At 45.7% G+C, this 17,183-nt stretch overlaps 1 protein-coding gene across 1 annotated transcript in view; it reads left to right on the top strand.

Annotated features, from left to right (window-relative positions):
- The window catches only part of LOC140387831 (proline and serine-rich protein 2), a 58,976-nt gene extending 42,692 nt beyond the window's left edge, over positions 1-16,284 (top strand). The window contains exons 2-4 of the mRNA XM_072471015.1: positions 4,099-4,312; positions 8,231-8,468; positions 9,993-16,284. Coding sequence (XP_072327116.1) covers positions 4,187-4,312; positions 8,231-8,468; positions 9,993-10,966 — 1,338 coding nt within the window. The 5' untranslated portion in view covers positions 4,099-4,186 and the 3' untranslated portion in view covers positions 10,967-16,284. The remainder of the gene's footprint in view (positions 1-4,098; positions 4,313-8,230; positions 8,469-9,992) is intronic.
- Positions 16,285-17,183: the final 899 nt, after the last annotated feature.

The raw sequence follows: 17,183 nt of genomic DNA, 5'->3' as shown, positions 1-17,183 counted from the left end.
CAGTCGCCAACTCTGTTAAAACCAGATGGGCAGATTGTGGGTCAGGTTTGAGGTTTTAATTTTTTTTTAAACCTCTCTCTAGCGGTCTCCATCTCACTCGTGGGTGGCACTAAACCTCCCCCCAGTAATCCAAAGTCAGTCTTCCAATCTCCTGTGGGTGGATTAGTTGAGTTGGGTACTTCCCATGCCACCGCGAGCCCCAATAGTGAGCAGTCCTCCAGGTTTATGTGGCTGGTTTGCAAATTGAATGCTGAGTCACCTTCATTGTTTCACTAAACTGGATTGACAGAGTTGACGTGACACGATCATTGAAGCATCTTGTACTGTGTCCCAACTAATAGTAATCAGCATTAAACTCAGTAACTCTTTTCAAAGTCCGTTCCCACTGATAACATTTCCAGTTATGTGGGATAAGGCAGAAGTATATCATTGACTATTTAATTGTTTGAAACAAATAATGGCTTGTTTGGGAAGAACAATTACTAACTGAGTTTCACAAACTCGAAAGCCAAAATAACGATGATGGGTTCAAGTCTGGAAATCTCAGCAGAGAGCCTTTGATTGAGCGGCTGGGTGGAGCTTCGAGAGAGAGAGAGAATAGAACCCTGTTTTAAACCGGTAGAGAAGAAGGCTTTAGAAATAGACCGAGAGAGGTCATTGCCATGGAGGCAGGCTTTGGGAAAGGGTTCAGGATGAATGTTCCTAACAGAAGAAAAATTGCTTCATAAATGCAAGTATTGCCTTTGTCTGGTGGTGTGATTGGATTGGATTGGATTTGTTTACTGTCACATAAACAGATTTTTCTGCATGAGAGCTTCATGTTTATTGAAAGTGCTGTTTAATGGGAACTAGTGTGTTGAGGTTGAGAAACTACGTGTAATCTGGTAGTGTTGAAGTTGAAAGTTTAAATTTTGTTTTGTTTTAATAAAGTTTGTTCTCAATAACCAACCCCTATTTCTTATATTACCACTCTTGGAACGAATCGATCTTTCTGCACCATCTTAAAACGTATCTGGTCCAGTCTCTTAGCCACTGTTGAGAGCTGAGCGGGCGACTGTAACAATACTAGCAACTTAGTCTGCTATCATAGAAACATTGAGTATACTGTTGTCCTTTCTACCCCTTGTTATGGTTCCAGCCAATCCCAGAGTGGAACCTGGCTTGAAAGATCCCTAACTTTTTTTTTAGAACCAGAGAGCAAAGTTACTAATCATATTCATAGGAGTCTGCTAGTGTTTTTAGAAAGTCCAATGATGTGCAGGTTAGGTGGATTGGTCATCCAGAGATAATTAATAGATTTCATAGAATTTACAGTGCAGAAGGAGGCCATTCGGCCCATCGAGTCTGCACCGGCTCTTGGAAAGAGCACCCTACCCAAGGTCCACACCTCCACCCTATCCCCATAACCCAGTAACCCCACCCAACACTAAGGGCAATTTTGGACACTAAGGGCAATTTATCATGGCCAATCCACCGAACCTGCACATCTTTGGACTGTGGGAGGAAACCGGAGCACCCGGAGGAGACCCACGCACACACGGGGAGGATGTGCAGACTCCGCACAGACAGTGACCCAAGCCGGAATCGAACCTGGGACCCTGGAGCTGTGAAGCAATTGTGCTATCCACAATGCTACCGTGCGGGTTAAGCGTGCTTACGGGGTTGCAGGGATAGGGTGGCAGCCTGGTTAGGTGCTCTTTCAGAGGGTCACTGTAGGCTCAATGGGCTGAATGGCCTCCTTCTGCACTATAGGGATTCTATGATTTAAAAAAAAAAATAGATTTAGAGTATCCAATTATTGTTTTCCAATTAAGGGGCAATTTAGCGTGGCCAATCCATCTAACCTGCACATCTTTTGGGATTTTGGGGGCGGGACCACGCAGACTTGAGGAGACTGTGCAAATTCCACACAGACCGTGACCCGGGGCCAGGATCGAACCTGGGCCCTCAGCGCCGTTGGCAGCAGTGCTAACCACTGCGCCACCGTACCACCCCAGGGATTCTATGATTCGATTAAATATTTTATTCTTGTAGTTGAGGTAGAGTGGGCTTTTTTTACACCAGGTTAAAAGGTTGGAAAAATCTCGGTAAGAAGACTGTTCAAATTCCCACTAGTCCTTCACTTCAGCAATATCTTGACAGACACATATAAACCAGTGAAGAGTTACCACTAGCTTGGCACGAAGGCGTCTCACTTTGGACTGGCACTGTTGCAAATGGATTTCTTCTGATGATTTCTTTTTTAAATTTAGAATACCCAATTATTTTTTCTCCAATTAAGGGGCAATTTAGCGTGGCCAATCCACCTAACCTGCACATCTTTGGGTTGTGGGGGATGAAACCCACGCAGACATGGGGAGAATGTGCAAACTCCACACGGACCTTCTGATGAATTCTTGAGCATTTGCTTGATGCTTCTCTCCCAACTTGTGTCTCTCCCTGAGAGACCCTGAGAAACCCTGAGAGACCCCAAAACCACACTCTAAACTCACTATTTCTTTAACCGCAGAGGAAACAGACTCCGTCTTCCAGTAGCACCTCTGCTGAACTGATCACTTTGTCCTCTAACTTGATTATTCAGTTTATTACTGTCCCAATAACCTTGTAGATCCCTTGTAATTTTTTTCTTTTCAGAGAGCTTAAAATCGTTGTCTTCTCTCTGGCACACACACTGAGCACCCCTCCCTCAACTCATGCCTTTGCTGTGTTTATATCCCTGGATCACTGTCGTTAAACAACAGTAAAGTTTTTCTACCAGAATTACAAAACATATTCACCCCTTTTAACCCATCCATTTAACTTTCGGGGTTGTAAGACCTCATTAAAAATGTGCATTAACAAACTCATTGTGACATTTTCAGTCACAAAACTATCCAGGCACCAAGGTTCATAAAGCACACCTAAATGAAACTGAAACCATTTTTACCTTTTGTAACACACAAATTCAACTTGAAACTACACACTGTTCATAACCCTCCCTCTCACTCCTCCCATGTAATGGAGCTTGCCATCCCACGGAGTTTAATATTCAAAGCATAAGGTTAGAAACCAGCTTCAACCGAGGAGACAAGCGCTGGTTCAGAAGCCACACCACATTGTGAAGCTGTTATAAAAGGACCCAGATGTTTGTGGTCACTTCAGCTTGTATTGGTATGTTGGAAATATGTCCTGTTGTTCAACTCTGAGATGTACAAAACAACGTTTTAAGGTTTGAACTTGGTTGTCTTTGGCTGAAAATGATGTAATTGATTTAACAAGTAAACATTGCGAAGTAGCTGAAATTTACAGACCAGGGGAGGATTCCGACCAGTGATAAAAAGATGGTGCGAATGCACATTACAGCAAAAAAATCCAACCAGCAGCTTAAAAACCCCTCCATCTTGCTACCTCTCCAGTCTGACTATCCCACAATGTCATACCCCACCCTTCTACAAACTCTCATTAACCGTTTCCCCTGCCCCTTGACCAGTTCACCATCAGCTCCCATGCTGCTAACTCTGCATGAGAACAATTAACTCTGCTTGAACCAGGACACGAACCTCCGGATACAAATTGAGAAAGTTAAAAGCACAGAAGTAGGTCGTCCTGTCCATTTGTATCTCCATGCTCGTGAAAGAGCTTTCCAGCCGAATCCAGCTTCCAGTTCTTGGGTTCGCCACTTTAGACAATGCACTTCTAAGTGCATATCGAGATCTTTAAAAACACCATGAGAGTTTTGGCCTCTATCAGCCTTTCAGACAGGTGAGTTCAGGACCACCTACACCCACTGGGTGACATACATACTCCCACTCCCCTTTAATACTTCTACTAATCACTTGAAATCTGTGCCCCCATTAGCCACAATGCTAAGGGAAACTGCTTCTTCCTATCCACTCTACATAAGCCCCTCAGAATTTTACACACTTCAGTTGAATTAGCCCTCAGCCTCCTCTGTTCCAGAGAATCTTCTGGCCTGCCTCACCCCGGGAATGCGCCATTCTAGCGGAGATATCATCGACAGCAGAGAGAAACAGCTGAGAAACCTATCTTTAAAATGTCTTGGGAACTGAGGGTTTTGTAACTTTTTTAAATCTTTTATTTTTCACCCCCACCCCACAGGAGGAATCTCCAGTTAGAACGAACACCAGGGATACACGTTGATAATATTCCATTACAAGTTCTTACTGCGGGCTGGAGTTGACCTGCAATGCCAGTTGAGTCGAGTTATTCCAAGATGGACTACGATGTTTCACTAAGGAGCAAGCTGCCCGGCATTGAGAGAATGGGAAGTGAAGACAGTGGATTCGGATCGAGATCCAAGAACTCCAATTTGGTAAGTGTTATTGCCTTTGGCAGACCAATGGCAAATTAAAGATTCAGACTTTATGCAGCTTGACTACCTCGGTCTTTTACCAATGGGACTATACCATAGTACAGTGGGCAGGGCCCTTTTGCTTGAGTCGGAACGTCGTGGATTTCTGCCCCAATTCTGGACTTGAGCACATTTCTTTTGAAGGACAGATTGAAATGACCCCTTGCCAAATCATTCAGAAACCTCCCCAAATGCTTCATGTCCTTCACATTACTTTGAAGTGCAGTGATTTATTCTGCAAGTTACAGTCAGCCTGTAATAAAGCGTGCAGAAGCTCGTGCTGCAGAGTTGGACCAATACAGTCAGTAAACTGCAATTTAAACTTGCAATTTTATACCTGCAGTTATGTGGCAGTTTCTAAATGCAGATTGTTAATTTTCTTTTTGCTGTTGTAAATTGAGGGGCTTTTGATGTATTTTCTGTCAATCGCTTGCGTTTAAAATCTGGGTCACAGCCACAAACTGCTGTAACCTTGGAAACTCAAAACATCACAAATCACAATGTCACATTTGATGTCTTCTTATTAATAATTTCCTGCCTTTCAAAAAAAAAAACCTCTTCTGCCCTCCCTGTAAGCTAAGCCGGTTTAGCTCAGTGGGCTAGACAGCTGGTTCGTGATGCAGAGCGGCGCCAGCAGCGTGGGTTCAAAGAACAAAGAAAAATGACAGCACAGGAACAGGCCCTTCGGCCCTCCAAGTCTGCGCCGATCCAGATCCTTGATCTAAAACTGTCGCCTATTTTCTCAGGATCTGTATCCCTCTGTTCCCCGCCCGTTCATGTATCTGTCTAGATACATCTTAAATGATGCTATCGTGCCCGCCTCTACCACCTCCGCCGGCAATGCGTCCCAGGCACCCACCACCCTCTGCGTAAAGAACTTTCCACATATATCTCCCTGAAACTTTTCCCCTCTCACCTTGAACTCGTGACCCCTAGTAATTGAGTCCCCCACTCTGGGGGAAAAAGCTTGTTGCTATCCACCCTGTCTCTACCTCTCATGATTTTGTAGACCTCAATGAGGTCCCCCCTCAACCTCCGTCTTTCTAATGAAAATAATCCTAATCTACTCAACGTCTCTTCATAGCTAGCGCCCTCCATACCAGGCAACATCCTGGTGAACCTCCTCTGCACCTTCTCCAAAGCATCCATATCCTTTTGGTCATGTGGCGACCAGAACTGTACGCAGTATTCCAAATATGGCCGAACCAAAGTCTTATACAATTGTAACATGACCTGCCAACTCTTGTACTCAGTACCCCTTCCGATGAAGGAAAGCATGCCTTCTTGACCACTCTAGCGACCTGCGCAGCCACCTTCAGGGTACAATGGACCTGAACACCCAGATCTCTCTGTACATCAATTTTCCCCAGGGCTTTTTAATTTACCGTATAGTTCGCTCTTGAATTGGATCTTCCAAAAATGTATCACCTCGCATTTGCCCGGATTGAACTCCATCTGCCATTTCTCCGCCCAACTCTCCATCTATCTATATTCTGCTGTATTCTCTGACAGTCCCCTTCACTACCTGCTACTCCACAAATCTTAGTGTCATCTGCAAACTTGCTAATCAGACCACCTATACCTTCCTCCAGATCATTTATGTATATCACAAACAACAGTGGTCCCAGCACAGATCCCTGTGGAACACCACTGGTCACAGTTCTCCATTTTGAGAAACTCCCTTCCACTACTACTCTCTGTCTCCTGTTGCCCAGCCAGTTCTTTATCCATCTAGCTAGTACACCCTGGACCCCATGAGACTTCACTTTCTCCATCAGCCTACCATGGGGAACCTTATCAAACGCCTTACTGAAGTCCATGTATATGACATCTACAGCCCTTCCCTCATTAATCAACTTTGTCACTTCCTCAAAGAATTCTATTAAGTTGGTAAGACAAGACCTTCCCTGCACAAAACCATGTTGCTGATCACTGATAAACCCATTTTCTTCCAAATGGGAATAGATCCTATTCCTCAGTATCTTCTCCAGCAGCTTCCCTACCACTGACGTCAGGCTCACCGGTCTATAATTACCTGGATTATCCCTGCTACCCTTCTTGAACAAGGGGACAACATTAGCAATTCTCCAGTCCTCTGGTACTTCACCTGTGTTCAAGGATGCTGCAAAGATATCTGTTAAGGCCCCAGCTATTTCCCCTCTCACTTTCCTCAGTAACCTGGGATAGATCCCATCCGGATCTGGGGACTTGTCCACTTTAAAGCCTTTTACCCAACACATCCTCCCTCCTTATGCCGACTTGACCTTGAGTATTTAAACATCCATCCCTAACCTCAACATCCGTCATGTCCCTTTCCTTGGTGAATACCGATGCAAAGTACTCGTTAAGAATCTCACCCATTTTCTCTGACGCCATGCATAACTTTCCTCCTTTGTCCTTGAGTGGGCCAACCCTTTCTCTAGCTACACTCTTGCTCCTTATATATGAATAAAAGGCTTTGGGATTTTCCTTAACCCTGTTTGCTAAAGATATTTCATGACTCGTTTTAGCCCTTTTGATTCCTCGTTTCAGATTGGTCCTACATTCCCGATATTCTTCCAAAGCTTCGGCTGTCTTCAGTTGCCTAGACCTTATGTATGCGTCCTTTTTCCTCCTAGCTAATCTCACAATTTCACCTGTCATCCATGGGTCCCTAATCTTGCCATGTCTTTCCCTCATTTTCACAGGGACAATTCCCGTACCGGCTGAGGTTATTTCCTAAAGGCCCCGCCTTCTCTACCTTGCCCCTCCCCTGAAGTGGGGTGATCCTCAGGTTAAATTGCCACCAGTCAGCTCTCCCCCTCAATCTATTTGCTTCTGCATCTTGCCTATCCTATGTGACAGTAGATTGTGGTAGCTACAGAACCAATAATTCGTGGTTGGATACAATTCTACAGGATGTCCCCACAACCCAAAACTGTGCATGGGAGGTGGATTGGCTTCGCTAAATTGCCCCTTAATTGGGGGGGGAACTTTTAAATTATTTTTTAAAATCCACTAACCATCTGGTGATTGCCAATCTTAGGTCGAGGTTATCGCCTTCACATGGAGCCGAGTGTTAAAAATAGCCTTTTGGGGGGCAGCATGTGGCACAGTGGTTCGCACTGCTGCCTACGGCGCTGAGGACGCGGGTTTGAATCCTGGTCCCGGGTCACTGTCCGTGTGGAGTTTGCACATTCTCCCCGTGTTTGCGTGGGTTTCACCCCCACAACCCAAAGATCTGCAGGCTAGGCGGATTGGTCACGCTAAATTGCCCCTTAATTGGAAAACAAAAATTGGGTACTCTAAATTTTTTTTAAAAAGAAGCTTTTTGTCACATTCAAAGCTGCGAACAAACAGCGGCCCAGTCAGGATCCGATAGATAGAAAGAATGAATGAAAGAAGAGAAGTCTTGCATTTCACAGCCTCGGGACGGGATATCCCGTAACAGCCTCCCCGAACAGGCGCCGGAATGTGGCGACTAGGGGCTTTTCACAGTAACTTCATTTGAAGCCTACTTGTGACAATAAGCGATTTTCATTTTCATTCATTCATTTCATTTCATTCAAAGCACTTCAGTGCCAATGAAACCACTGTCCTCAACCACTGTCCACATGTACAAGGAGAAAGATATATTCACGGAGCCCTCATTATCCTGATGAAGGGTCACACTGGAAACATTGGTCGGAATTCTCTGGCCGCTGCGATTCTCTCTGAATTGCGCACCACCAAGAAACACGCGACTGGGGTGATGAAAAGGTCAGCCCATTGACCAGCCTTTGTCAATAATTGAATGATTTGCTCTGTTTTTTTTGAATGCGTTTACTATTTTGCTTTGACTTCTTGCATTCGTAGTTTTGGTTTTTTTGGGGCCTAATTGTTGGGCTTTGTTGCCTGTAGGATGATGACTTCATGAATTACATGTCTCACGAGGAAAAGGAATGCATCCTGTTCTTCGAGACAACGTTGGATTCCCTGAAGGTTGATTTGGAGGAAAGCTGCTCCGTTTGCAGTGTCAAAAGTGAAGATCCAACCACACCAACCCAGATCAACTCAGGAAATGAAGAAATCATTGATTTAGTGGCAACCCGATCTCGGACAACAGAAAGTATACCGAAATATGACAATGTGCTACCAGGTATGATCAACGGCTAGAATTTCTCCCTCTTCCCTGCACCCTCACTGAGTTCAAATCAAGACTCCCTCATTGCCTTCCACGCTAGCTCTGTTTCAAAGTTCTGGCGCTCCCAATCAGTCTTTCAAACATCAGCGAACCACTCCTGATTTATTTCATATTCTTTCCCACTCTCCTTCCGGCCATGCTGACATCCTCCACTTGCGGCCTTTGTTCTTCAACCAGGCTTTTAAACTAAAGTAAATGGGTACCCCTTTCTTCAGTTACATCAACGATAGTTGTTGCTACACCATGGATTACTGTTGAGTTTTGCAATATAGACTTCCTCCCTTTTATCAGTTTAGTTATTTGGATCACTTTATAGAAACAAATATTGCAGGACAGAAGGAGGCGATTTGAGACCCATTGAATCTGCACTGTCTCCAGTTAATTCCACTCCCCCTTTCTTTCCCCATATTACTGCAATTTGTTTCTCCTCCAATTCCCTCTTGAAGACACAATTAATCTACATCTACAGCCCTTTCAGGCAGTACATTCCAATCCTAACCATGCATTATGCAGCCGTTCCTTCTGTCGCCTCTGGTTCATCCCGGGTCACTCTCCGTGTGGGCTTTGCACATTCTCCCTGTGTCTGCGTGGGTTTCACCCCCACAACCCAAAGATGTGCAGGGTAGGTGGATTGGCCGTGCTAAATTGCCCCTTAATTGGAATAAAAGTTTTTAAAATTACATGGGGAAACCCCTCATTTTTAAACTGTGACCCCGGATTGGCCGTGCTAAATTGGTCCTTAATTGGAAAAAAAAAATTGTGTTCTGTAAATTAAAAAAAAAAAAATGGGTCGTGAGAAAGGTGTAGGCAGTCGTGACATATACACATTGGAATTAGTGGAGCCAATATTCCAATGGGATTCCAGTTATCCTTTTACAAGGCATGTTACGGGAAGGTGGCCTTCCTAAGCTGGGATCAGGCAGGAATACTGACCACTGGGTACTGTGAAATGAGATGTACCTGTTTCCACAGGGACATTCGTGGGCACTAATGGTGAGGTCCTGGTTGGGAAAGTCGACTGCAGCCTCTATAAGAAGTAAAAACAAATAGTTATTTTAGCCAGATGTGCAGCTTGATTACTGCCCAGAGTTCTGGGCTGTTTGTAACAATTTTGGGTTTGGGGAGGCTCCTGCACATGGACAGGTGGGGACCAGAATTTTCTCACGCAGGGGGGACAATTAGTGCTACAGATGAGCCTGCGGCCCTAACCTTCCCCCTAGTTGCTAACGTGGTTCTCTCCCATCCATCCTGCAAGCTCCAACAAGGTTAATGCCAAGTACAATTCCTATGTTCATAACCACCATGGTTGTAGCCTCAGTAATTACAGGCCGGTGTCTTCATGTTAGGAAGAACTTGTCTTCACATATCCAATGATAATTAGAGTAGAATTAACTACTCTAATTGAAGTTGCGCATGTGAGAATTTAAAGTTCAATGGGGCATCTTCCAACATTTCAAAACCATTTTTCCTTTATTTTAGTTGATGTACCTCGGAAAGAGGAGGTGCGGACAATTGAAGAGAAACCTCAGCTGAAACAGCCAGAGCTCCCGCTTCCCGCTAAGAATGCAGCGCCAGCACTGCTTAAAAAACAACGGAGCTTTGAGAGAACTTCTCTTGAATCGGAAATGGTGCTGGCCGGAGCATCCTACAGCCCAGACAGGCCACCTGGATCAGTGCCAACTCCGGTGGTTATCGCACAGAAGATTGCAGAGAAACAAGTTGGGAATGGGACCACGTCGCCCGTGTCCCCGGCGGAAAGCAAACGATTCACTTATGAGAAAGACCAAATGAATTCAACCTCTCCGACTGAGAGTCAGGAGTTTCATTACAAAAATGCGAAGCTCCAAAAGTTCCCATCCAACATTAGCATTTCTGTGCCAAGCAGGGGTTACAGCGACACCATCTCCAAAGCTGCTGTTAAAGTGCAAGATCGCAAAGCACAAGTGTTGGCCAACCTGGGCGGTACAAGCCTCCTTGTTGCTGAACTAGATGACCAGCAACCGAAAGTTGTTCCGCCAAGAAGAAGCTTGTCTTTCAAAGAAGCGGTATCCATCCAAACAAGGGGTGGGGCTCTGTCAAAGCTAGGACCGGTCAAAGAATACAACGTGACGGATTTGAATATTCCCAATGGCTTCAGTTCAAAGGTCAGAAATTCACCTTCCGCTCAGTTGCTGCAGATGTCACCTGTAACCAACGGCACTCCTGTGGCTAGTCCTGTCCCTGTTACACCACCTCTGAAAGCTCTCAGTCCCAAGCCTGAAACTAAAGGGATTCCTCATCCGAGCACAAAATTAAATATTTCGGGAATACACAGGTCACGGTCCATTCAAAAACCAGCGGGATTTAGGCCTCAAGGAGTAACAGTTCAGTTCTCCGGCCGTGGCGCGTCAGATGAATCTCGCAAAGAAGCATTACGGAAATTGGGTTTGCTGAGGAACAATGACATTCAGTGAAAACTTGGCCAACACCTTTCAGGAATATTTATAATGCCTTTTGTTCAAAATAAGGAAGGTGATCCTTCTTATACGCTGCCTTTAGAACCAAAAGGATTTCTTTAAAATGCAAAACAGTTGATGAATGATAGCTAGCTTTATGTTCCGTGGTCATAATGGCACATTTACCAGGAAGCCTGAAAACGTTAGCATATCTTCATTGATATTTTTCTGTTAGATGGGGGCCAAGGAAAGCTAATGAAGATGACATTGTTGACCAGAGTAAGTGAAACAGATTTGGATCATTCTGTTGTGCAATTTGAACATTGCAGAATATCCCACGGAAATATTGGTGAATCTTGGGTTACCGAGCTTGTCGGAAAGTTAATTACCTCCATCATTGTTGTCTAGCTTCAATGTCGCAACATCACCAACAATGTAACTCAATAAGTCCTGATGAGGAGGAGTGTAAATTACTAATGGTTGTTTCTCAACTTTCACCATTTGCTCAACTGTCCCTGCACAGTCTCCGTCTGTGAGAAGTTGCTTAAATAACTTGTTTACATGAAGCAAAGTGAAATACTCACCAAAACCCGTACCCACATCTGATGGAATATGTATTTTTGATGCCCCTTCTTTGTGTTAAACCAAGGCAGTTCGGACTTGAACTGTTAGATTGTACCTGGCCAAACTACAAACTAAAAATGCCAATGGAGAGATGTTCTGTCCCTCCAAAAGCCAACATTTAGGCCATGCACAAGTGGGAAAAAAACTGTCAAAGCATTCGGAAACAAACTAATCCCTCAGCAAAACAAGTTGGGTCAGTCACAAACTAAAGGAAGTGGATTAACCTGCCTGTTATGTATCAAAGAATAGGACAGAATGCATTGCACCTCAAATCAAAGTTCAAAGATGGAACGTCGCTTGATCTTTTTGTTTGTATTACATTCAAAACGCGATCATATATTGTATAGAGGACACTTTCTCTCGTGTTAAGTAATACCTTAAGTGTCACTAGTATCTGTTGGTGAATATCATTCTGCTGAAGTTGTAATCTAAAACATTAAATTTATGAACAAACTACAATTTTTAAATCCCACTTGAGGGCAAAGAAAGTATGGGATGAACGTTTTGTTCAAAATGTTTATTTTTAGGTGAAAATGCAATTCTTACCAACAATTTCTCCTTTATCACTGACAAGAGTGGGATCGTCCTCTCCCGGCTTGACTGATTTGTCGGGTGTCAATTCTGGGGGTGGGTCTTTGCCCAGAGTGGGACTTCATTGAGTTCATTGTGAGCTAACCAGACTGCAGGAAACCACACTGACGTTGTAAATATTTCGCTCACTTCTTCGGGCCCTGTCAAAATCTCAGTCATTACATGCTGCACCACCCTGGCACTGACCATCCTGTTTTCATTGGTTACTGCCTCCGCTCCAACCTCTCTTTACTGCACAAGGTGTATGAGTGGATTGTCCCCTCATCTAGAGGGGTCTGTGCTTATCTAGAATTTCATTTGAATCAATCCACCTATCTCACAGCACCGACCCAATCCTAACTAAGGTCAAAAGAGGCATTGTGTGTGACTGCACACATGGTCTTCTTTATCCTATTCAACCACCCTGCAACCTTTGACATTAAGCAAGATTGGGTGATTAACCCAATGGTTTTCCCATTGCCCTGTTCAGTAACTGGTTTGGTTCTACTCTTACCCAATGATTATGTGACTCCTCAGATACTGAAGCAGTCCGTGTCCAAATGCTGCAAGACCTGGGCAATATCCAGGCCTGGGCTGACAAGTGGCAAGTTACATTCACGCAACACAAGTGCCCGGCAAATGAGCTTCTCCAATAAGAGGGTCCCAAACCATCATCCCATGACATTCGATGGCATTACCATCACAGAATCTCGCACTATCAACATCCTGGGGGTTACCATTGACCAGAGATTGAACTGGACTGGCCGTATAAATACTGTGGCTACAAGAGAAGGTCAGAGGCTAGAAATAACCCCCCCCCCCCCCCCCCCCCCCCCCCCCGCCCACCAAGCCTGTCCACCGACAAGGCACAATTCTGGAGTGTGATTAAATTTCCACTTGCCTGAATGAGTGCAGCTCCAACAACACTCTGGAAGCTCAACACCAAGTGACTAGCCAGGTCTTTGCGGAATGCAGTGAGTCACCCACACTGCTGTGTGTCTAGAGTCAGGTGTAGGCCATACCGGGTAAGGATGGCAGATTTCCTTCCCTCAAAGCTGGACGGGTTTTTAACAACCATCCATGACCATTTCACAGTCACCATTCCAAAGGCCAGCTTTATATTCCATATTTCTTTAATTGAATTTAAATTCTGCCAGCTGCTGTGCTGGGATTTCACAGAATCATAAAACATGCAGTGCAGAAGGAGGCCATTCAGCCCATCGAGTCTGCATCGACCCACCTAAGCCCCCACTTCCACCCTATCCCCGTAACCCAGTAACCCCTCCTAACCTTTGATTTGGTCACTCAGGACAATTTATCATGGCCAATCCACCTAACCTGCACGTCTTTGGACTGTAGGAGGAAACCGGAGCACTCAGAGGAAACTCACGCAGACACAGGGAGAACATGCAGACTCCGCGCAGACAGTGACCCAGCGGGGACTCGAACCTGGGACCCTGGCGCTGTGAAGCCACAGTGCTATCCACTTGTGCTACCGTGCGGCCCATTTGAACCCATGTCCCCCAGAATATTAGCCTGTAGGCCTCTGGATTACTAGTCCAGTAATTTCTGGTCCCGTGACTTGGCCACCTTCCCCCTGGTCCCAGTGTTCTCAGTTTGCAGCCTGGTTCCCCAGGACTTGGTGGCTTCAGAGCTGTTTTGAAGGCGTGCTTCGCTCCTGAAATATTTTGAATGGAGTTACGCCTGGAGGTTGACGCACAGGGAGAGTCTCTGGAATTGACACCATTAGAGCAACATCGCCCAGTGGGAGAACCTACCTGAAAAGGTAGCAATAATTGCCATTTTCTACAAAATAATTGTCAAACCTATTTCCAGTAAGACCTTTATTTTCTCAGCTCTTCGATTATCCTTCCATTTCAAAGCAGGTTTTGTACAAATGGGATGCAGTTATTGAATTTTTTTTGTTTAAGTGTATGAATGGCATTGTAATATATTTTCTATAATCTGCACAAATTCAGGTCAAACATGCCTTTATTCAGTTCCATTTCTTAAACACTTTACTGACCAGTTTACAATGGTGGTCACTTTTGTCTTCAAGTCACATTTTTCTCACAATCCTACCCACCTTTCTCAGTAATATGCTTTTTTTTTTTACATAAGAGTTTTTCTAAATGTTTAAATCAGCATAATCTCCTTCTCGATCAATAGCACAGCTAACACTCCCAACCCTGATAACCCAGGTTGGATCCCGGCCCCGGGCCACTGTCCGTGTGGAGTTTCCACATTCTCCCCGTGTCTACGTGGGTCTCAACCCCCACAACACAAAGATGTGCAGGGTAGGTGAACTGGCCATGCTGAATTCGGGTAGCATAGTGGGTAGCTCTGTTGCTTCACAGCGTCAGGGTCCCGGGTTCGATTCCCGGCTTGGGTCACTGTCTGTGAGGAGGCTGCACATTCTCCCCGTGTCTGCGTGGGTTTCCTCCGGGTGCTCCGGTTTCCTCCCACAAGTCCCGAAAGACGTGCTGTTAGGTAATTTGGACATTCTGAATTCTCCCTCAGTGTACCCGAACAGGCGCCGGAATGTGGCGACTAGGCGCTTTTCACAGTAACGTCATTGCAGTGTTAATGTATGCCTACTTGTGACAATAAAGATTATTATTAAATTGCCCCTTAATTGGGAAAAAAATAATTGGGTCTACTTAATTCATAAAAAATACAGCACAGCAAACACTCCCGAGTTCAGTTGTACAAAGTCATAACCCAATATTCCACTGAATCTTGCCCTGCAAACAAGATACTGGCCGGATTCTCCAGCCGTTAGGAGCCTCTGTTCCTGTCGGCAGTGTATCCCCGCCCACGGGTGTCCCGGTAGCATTGCTTCAATGGGAAATCCCATTGACAAGCGGCGGCAGTAGAGGATCCCACCGCCAGAGAACGGCGCACAGCCAAGAAACACGTGGGCAGTGGACGGGAGAATCCATTGACTTTGGACTGTGTGAGGCTCATTTAAGCACCGATTGGCGCAGCACCGGTCGGGGGCTGCTCTACGCAGCCCACCTGGCCAATTCTCGGCCCGGGATGGGCCGAGTGGCTGTCATAAAAAAACCTGAGTCCCACCAACGCCGTTCTAACCTGTTCTCAGCCGCTGGGACCTCGGCGTGGAAGGGTCCGGGGGCAGCCTGTGGGGTGGGGGGTGGGGGGGGGCGCGCGGGCCCGACGCCTGGGGTGGCCTGGCCTGTGATCGGGACCCACCGAGCGGCGGGCTGGCCTCTCTGGCTGGGGGCCTCCTGTCTCCCGCGCCGTCCCCTGTAGCCCTGCGCCGTGTAGCGTCGGGGCCGGAGCGGAGAAGGGAGCCACTGCGCATGCCCCACTGCGCATGCCCCACTGCGCATGCCCCACTGCGCATGCCCCACTGCGCATGCCCCACTGCGCATGCACGGACACCGCGGCGCCCAGTTCACGACAGGATCAGCAGCTGGAGCGGCGTGGATCGTTCCAGCGCCGTGCTGGCCCCCTGTAGGGGCCAGAATTGCTGATCCTGAGGCCGCGTTGACGCCGTCGAGAAACGGGACTGCGTTTCCGACGGCATCAATACTTAGCCTCAGGATCAGAGAATCCCACCCAGTGTACTTGCACATCCATCAATTTACCAACTCACTTTTTGCTCTGGTTAGAAAGTCCATTTCTTCTGTTGCCCCCTCAAGCCGCCGTGACTGGTTAAGAGGTTTTGCAGTAAATATACAAAGCTGTAAATGATCCCATGCTATCATTGGAGTGGAATGGCCTCTCGAAGGGAACAAGATGGTCACTTGTTCCATAATGTGAAACGTTTCTCGTGGTACCAAATACAACTATACAGATGAGTGGCTCCTGAATTTATACTATGGGTTTTTATATTATATTTATGTATATTATTTTCGTATTTTCTATCTTTTCAATGATGATTCTGAAATAAGTACTGCTTTTAAAATCTATGCACAGTGCATGTATAATTCAAAGATTACTTGCTTGTCTTCAGTTGATAAATCATGTAAACATCTACTGAGTCCTGCGTGCAATTATGAAACAACATATTGACAATATTTGTTTTGATCAAACTGTGAAGGTTCTGGAACAGTTGCATATATTGGTGGAAGATATAATGTATTTGTTGTAAACATTAAAAGACTTTAAAAATTCCAGTTTCCAACATTGATGGGAAGTTTTAATAATTGGAACTAACCAGTTGGGCATTAGTGTTATGCTGGGAAGGTCATCAATGTGACAAGCAAGTCGATTACCAAAATGTCAATTATTAGCAGTGGATATTTTATTATATATAATTAGAAGCTATTTTTATCCAATCTCCATTGCTATTTTTTTCAAAGATTGATCCATGTGGCCACTGTTCATGAGTGTCAGCAGCAAATTCCTTGCCTTTTTGGGATTGGCTATCAACCCTAGTTCTTTTCTCACCTATACACCTTGACCAATTGTTCTTACAGTTACCATAACAACTCAGTGTAGGATTAGTGATTAAACCTGGAGACATTCTGGTCTATCCAGAGTCCAGTTACTCACTGGGACATTCTGGTCTATCCAGAGTCCAGTTACTCACTGGGTGAGGTACCCTCAATAATGATGCTTAGAGATTAAACTGTAAAGAAGGCTTTATTAGGCTAATAACTATGCTACAGATTTGGACGAGAGCTGACTGCTATGCAGACCATGAGGCAGGCCTTTATGTATGGCTCCCAGATGGGCGGAGCCAGAGGCGGAGTCCCCAGGGTTCCAAGCCTGGTCTTAAAGGGGACATCACCTTACATGATGATAAGGCAGTAACCGTTCATCACATTCACCCCCTGTTTAAAAAGGAGTCCGGCGGGGGTGAAGTGCCATCATAGGTCCATCCGTCTCGGCGGCCGGATCGTCCTCCTCGATCTCCTCAATTCGGGCGGTGGTGCGGCGGGCACGGACGTCCCAGTTGAGGGCACATCCGGGAGCACAGCGGTCGGAGCTTCGGTTCGAGTCGGGGCAGAGGAACTAGGCAGGGCCGGGGGTAGCGGAGCCGGCGCCGGCGGGGTGTGTAAAGGGGGGGCGC

This window comes from Scyliorhinus torazame, chromosome 13 (genome assembly GCF_047496885.1).
Source record: "Scyliorhinus torazame isolate Kashiwa2021f chromosome 13, sScyTor2.1, whole genome shotgun sequence".
Taxonomy (NCBI): Eukaryota; Metazoa; Chordata; class Chondrichthyes; order Carcharhiniformes; family Scyliorhinidae; genus Scyliorhinus; species Scyliorhinus torazame.
The sequence above is the reverse complement of the archived record's forward strand: the minus strand, read 5'-3'. Positions and strand labels throughout refer to the sequence as shown.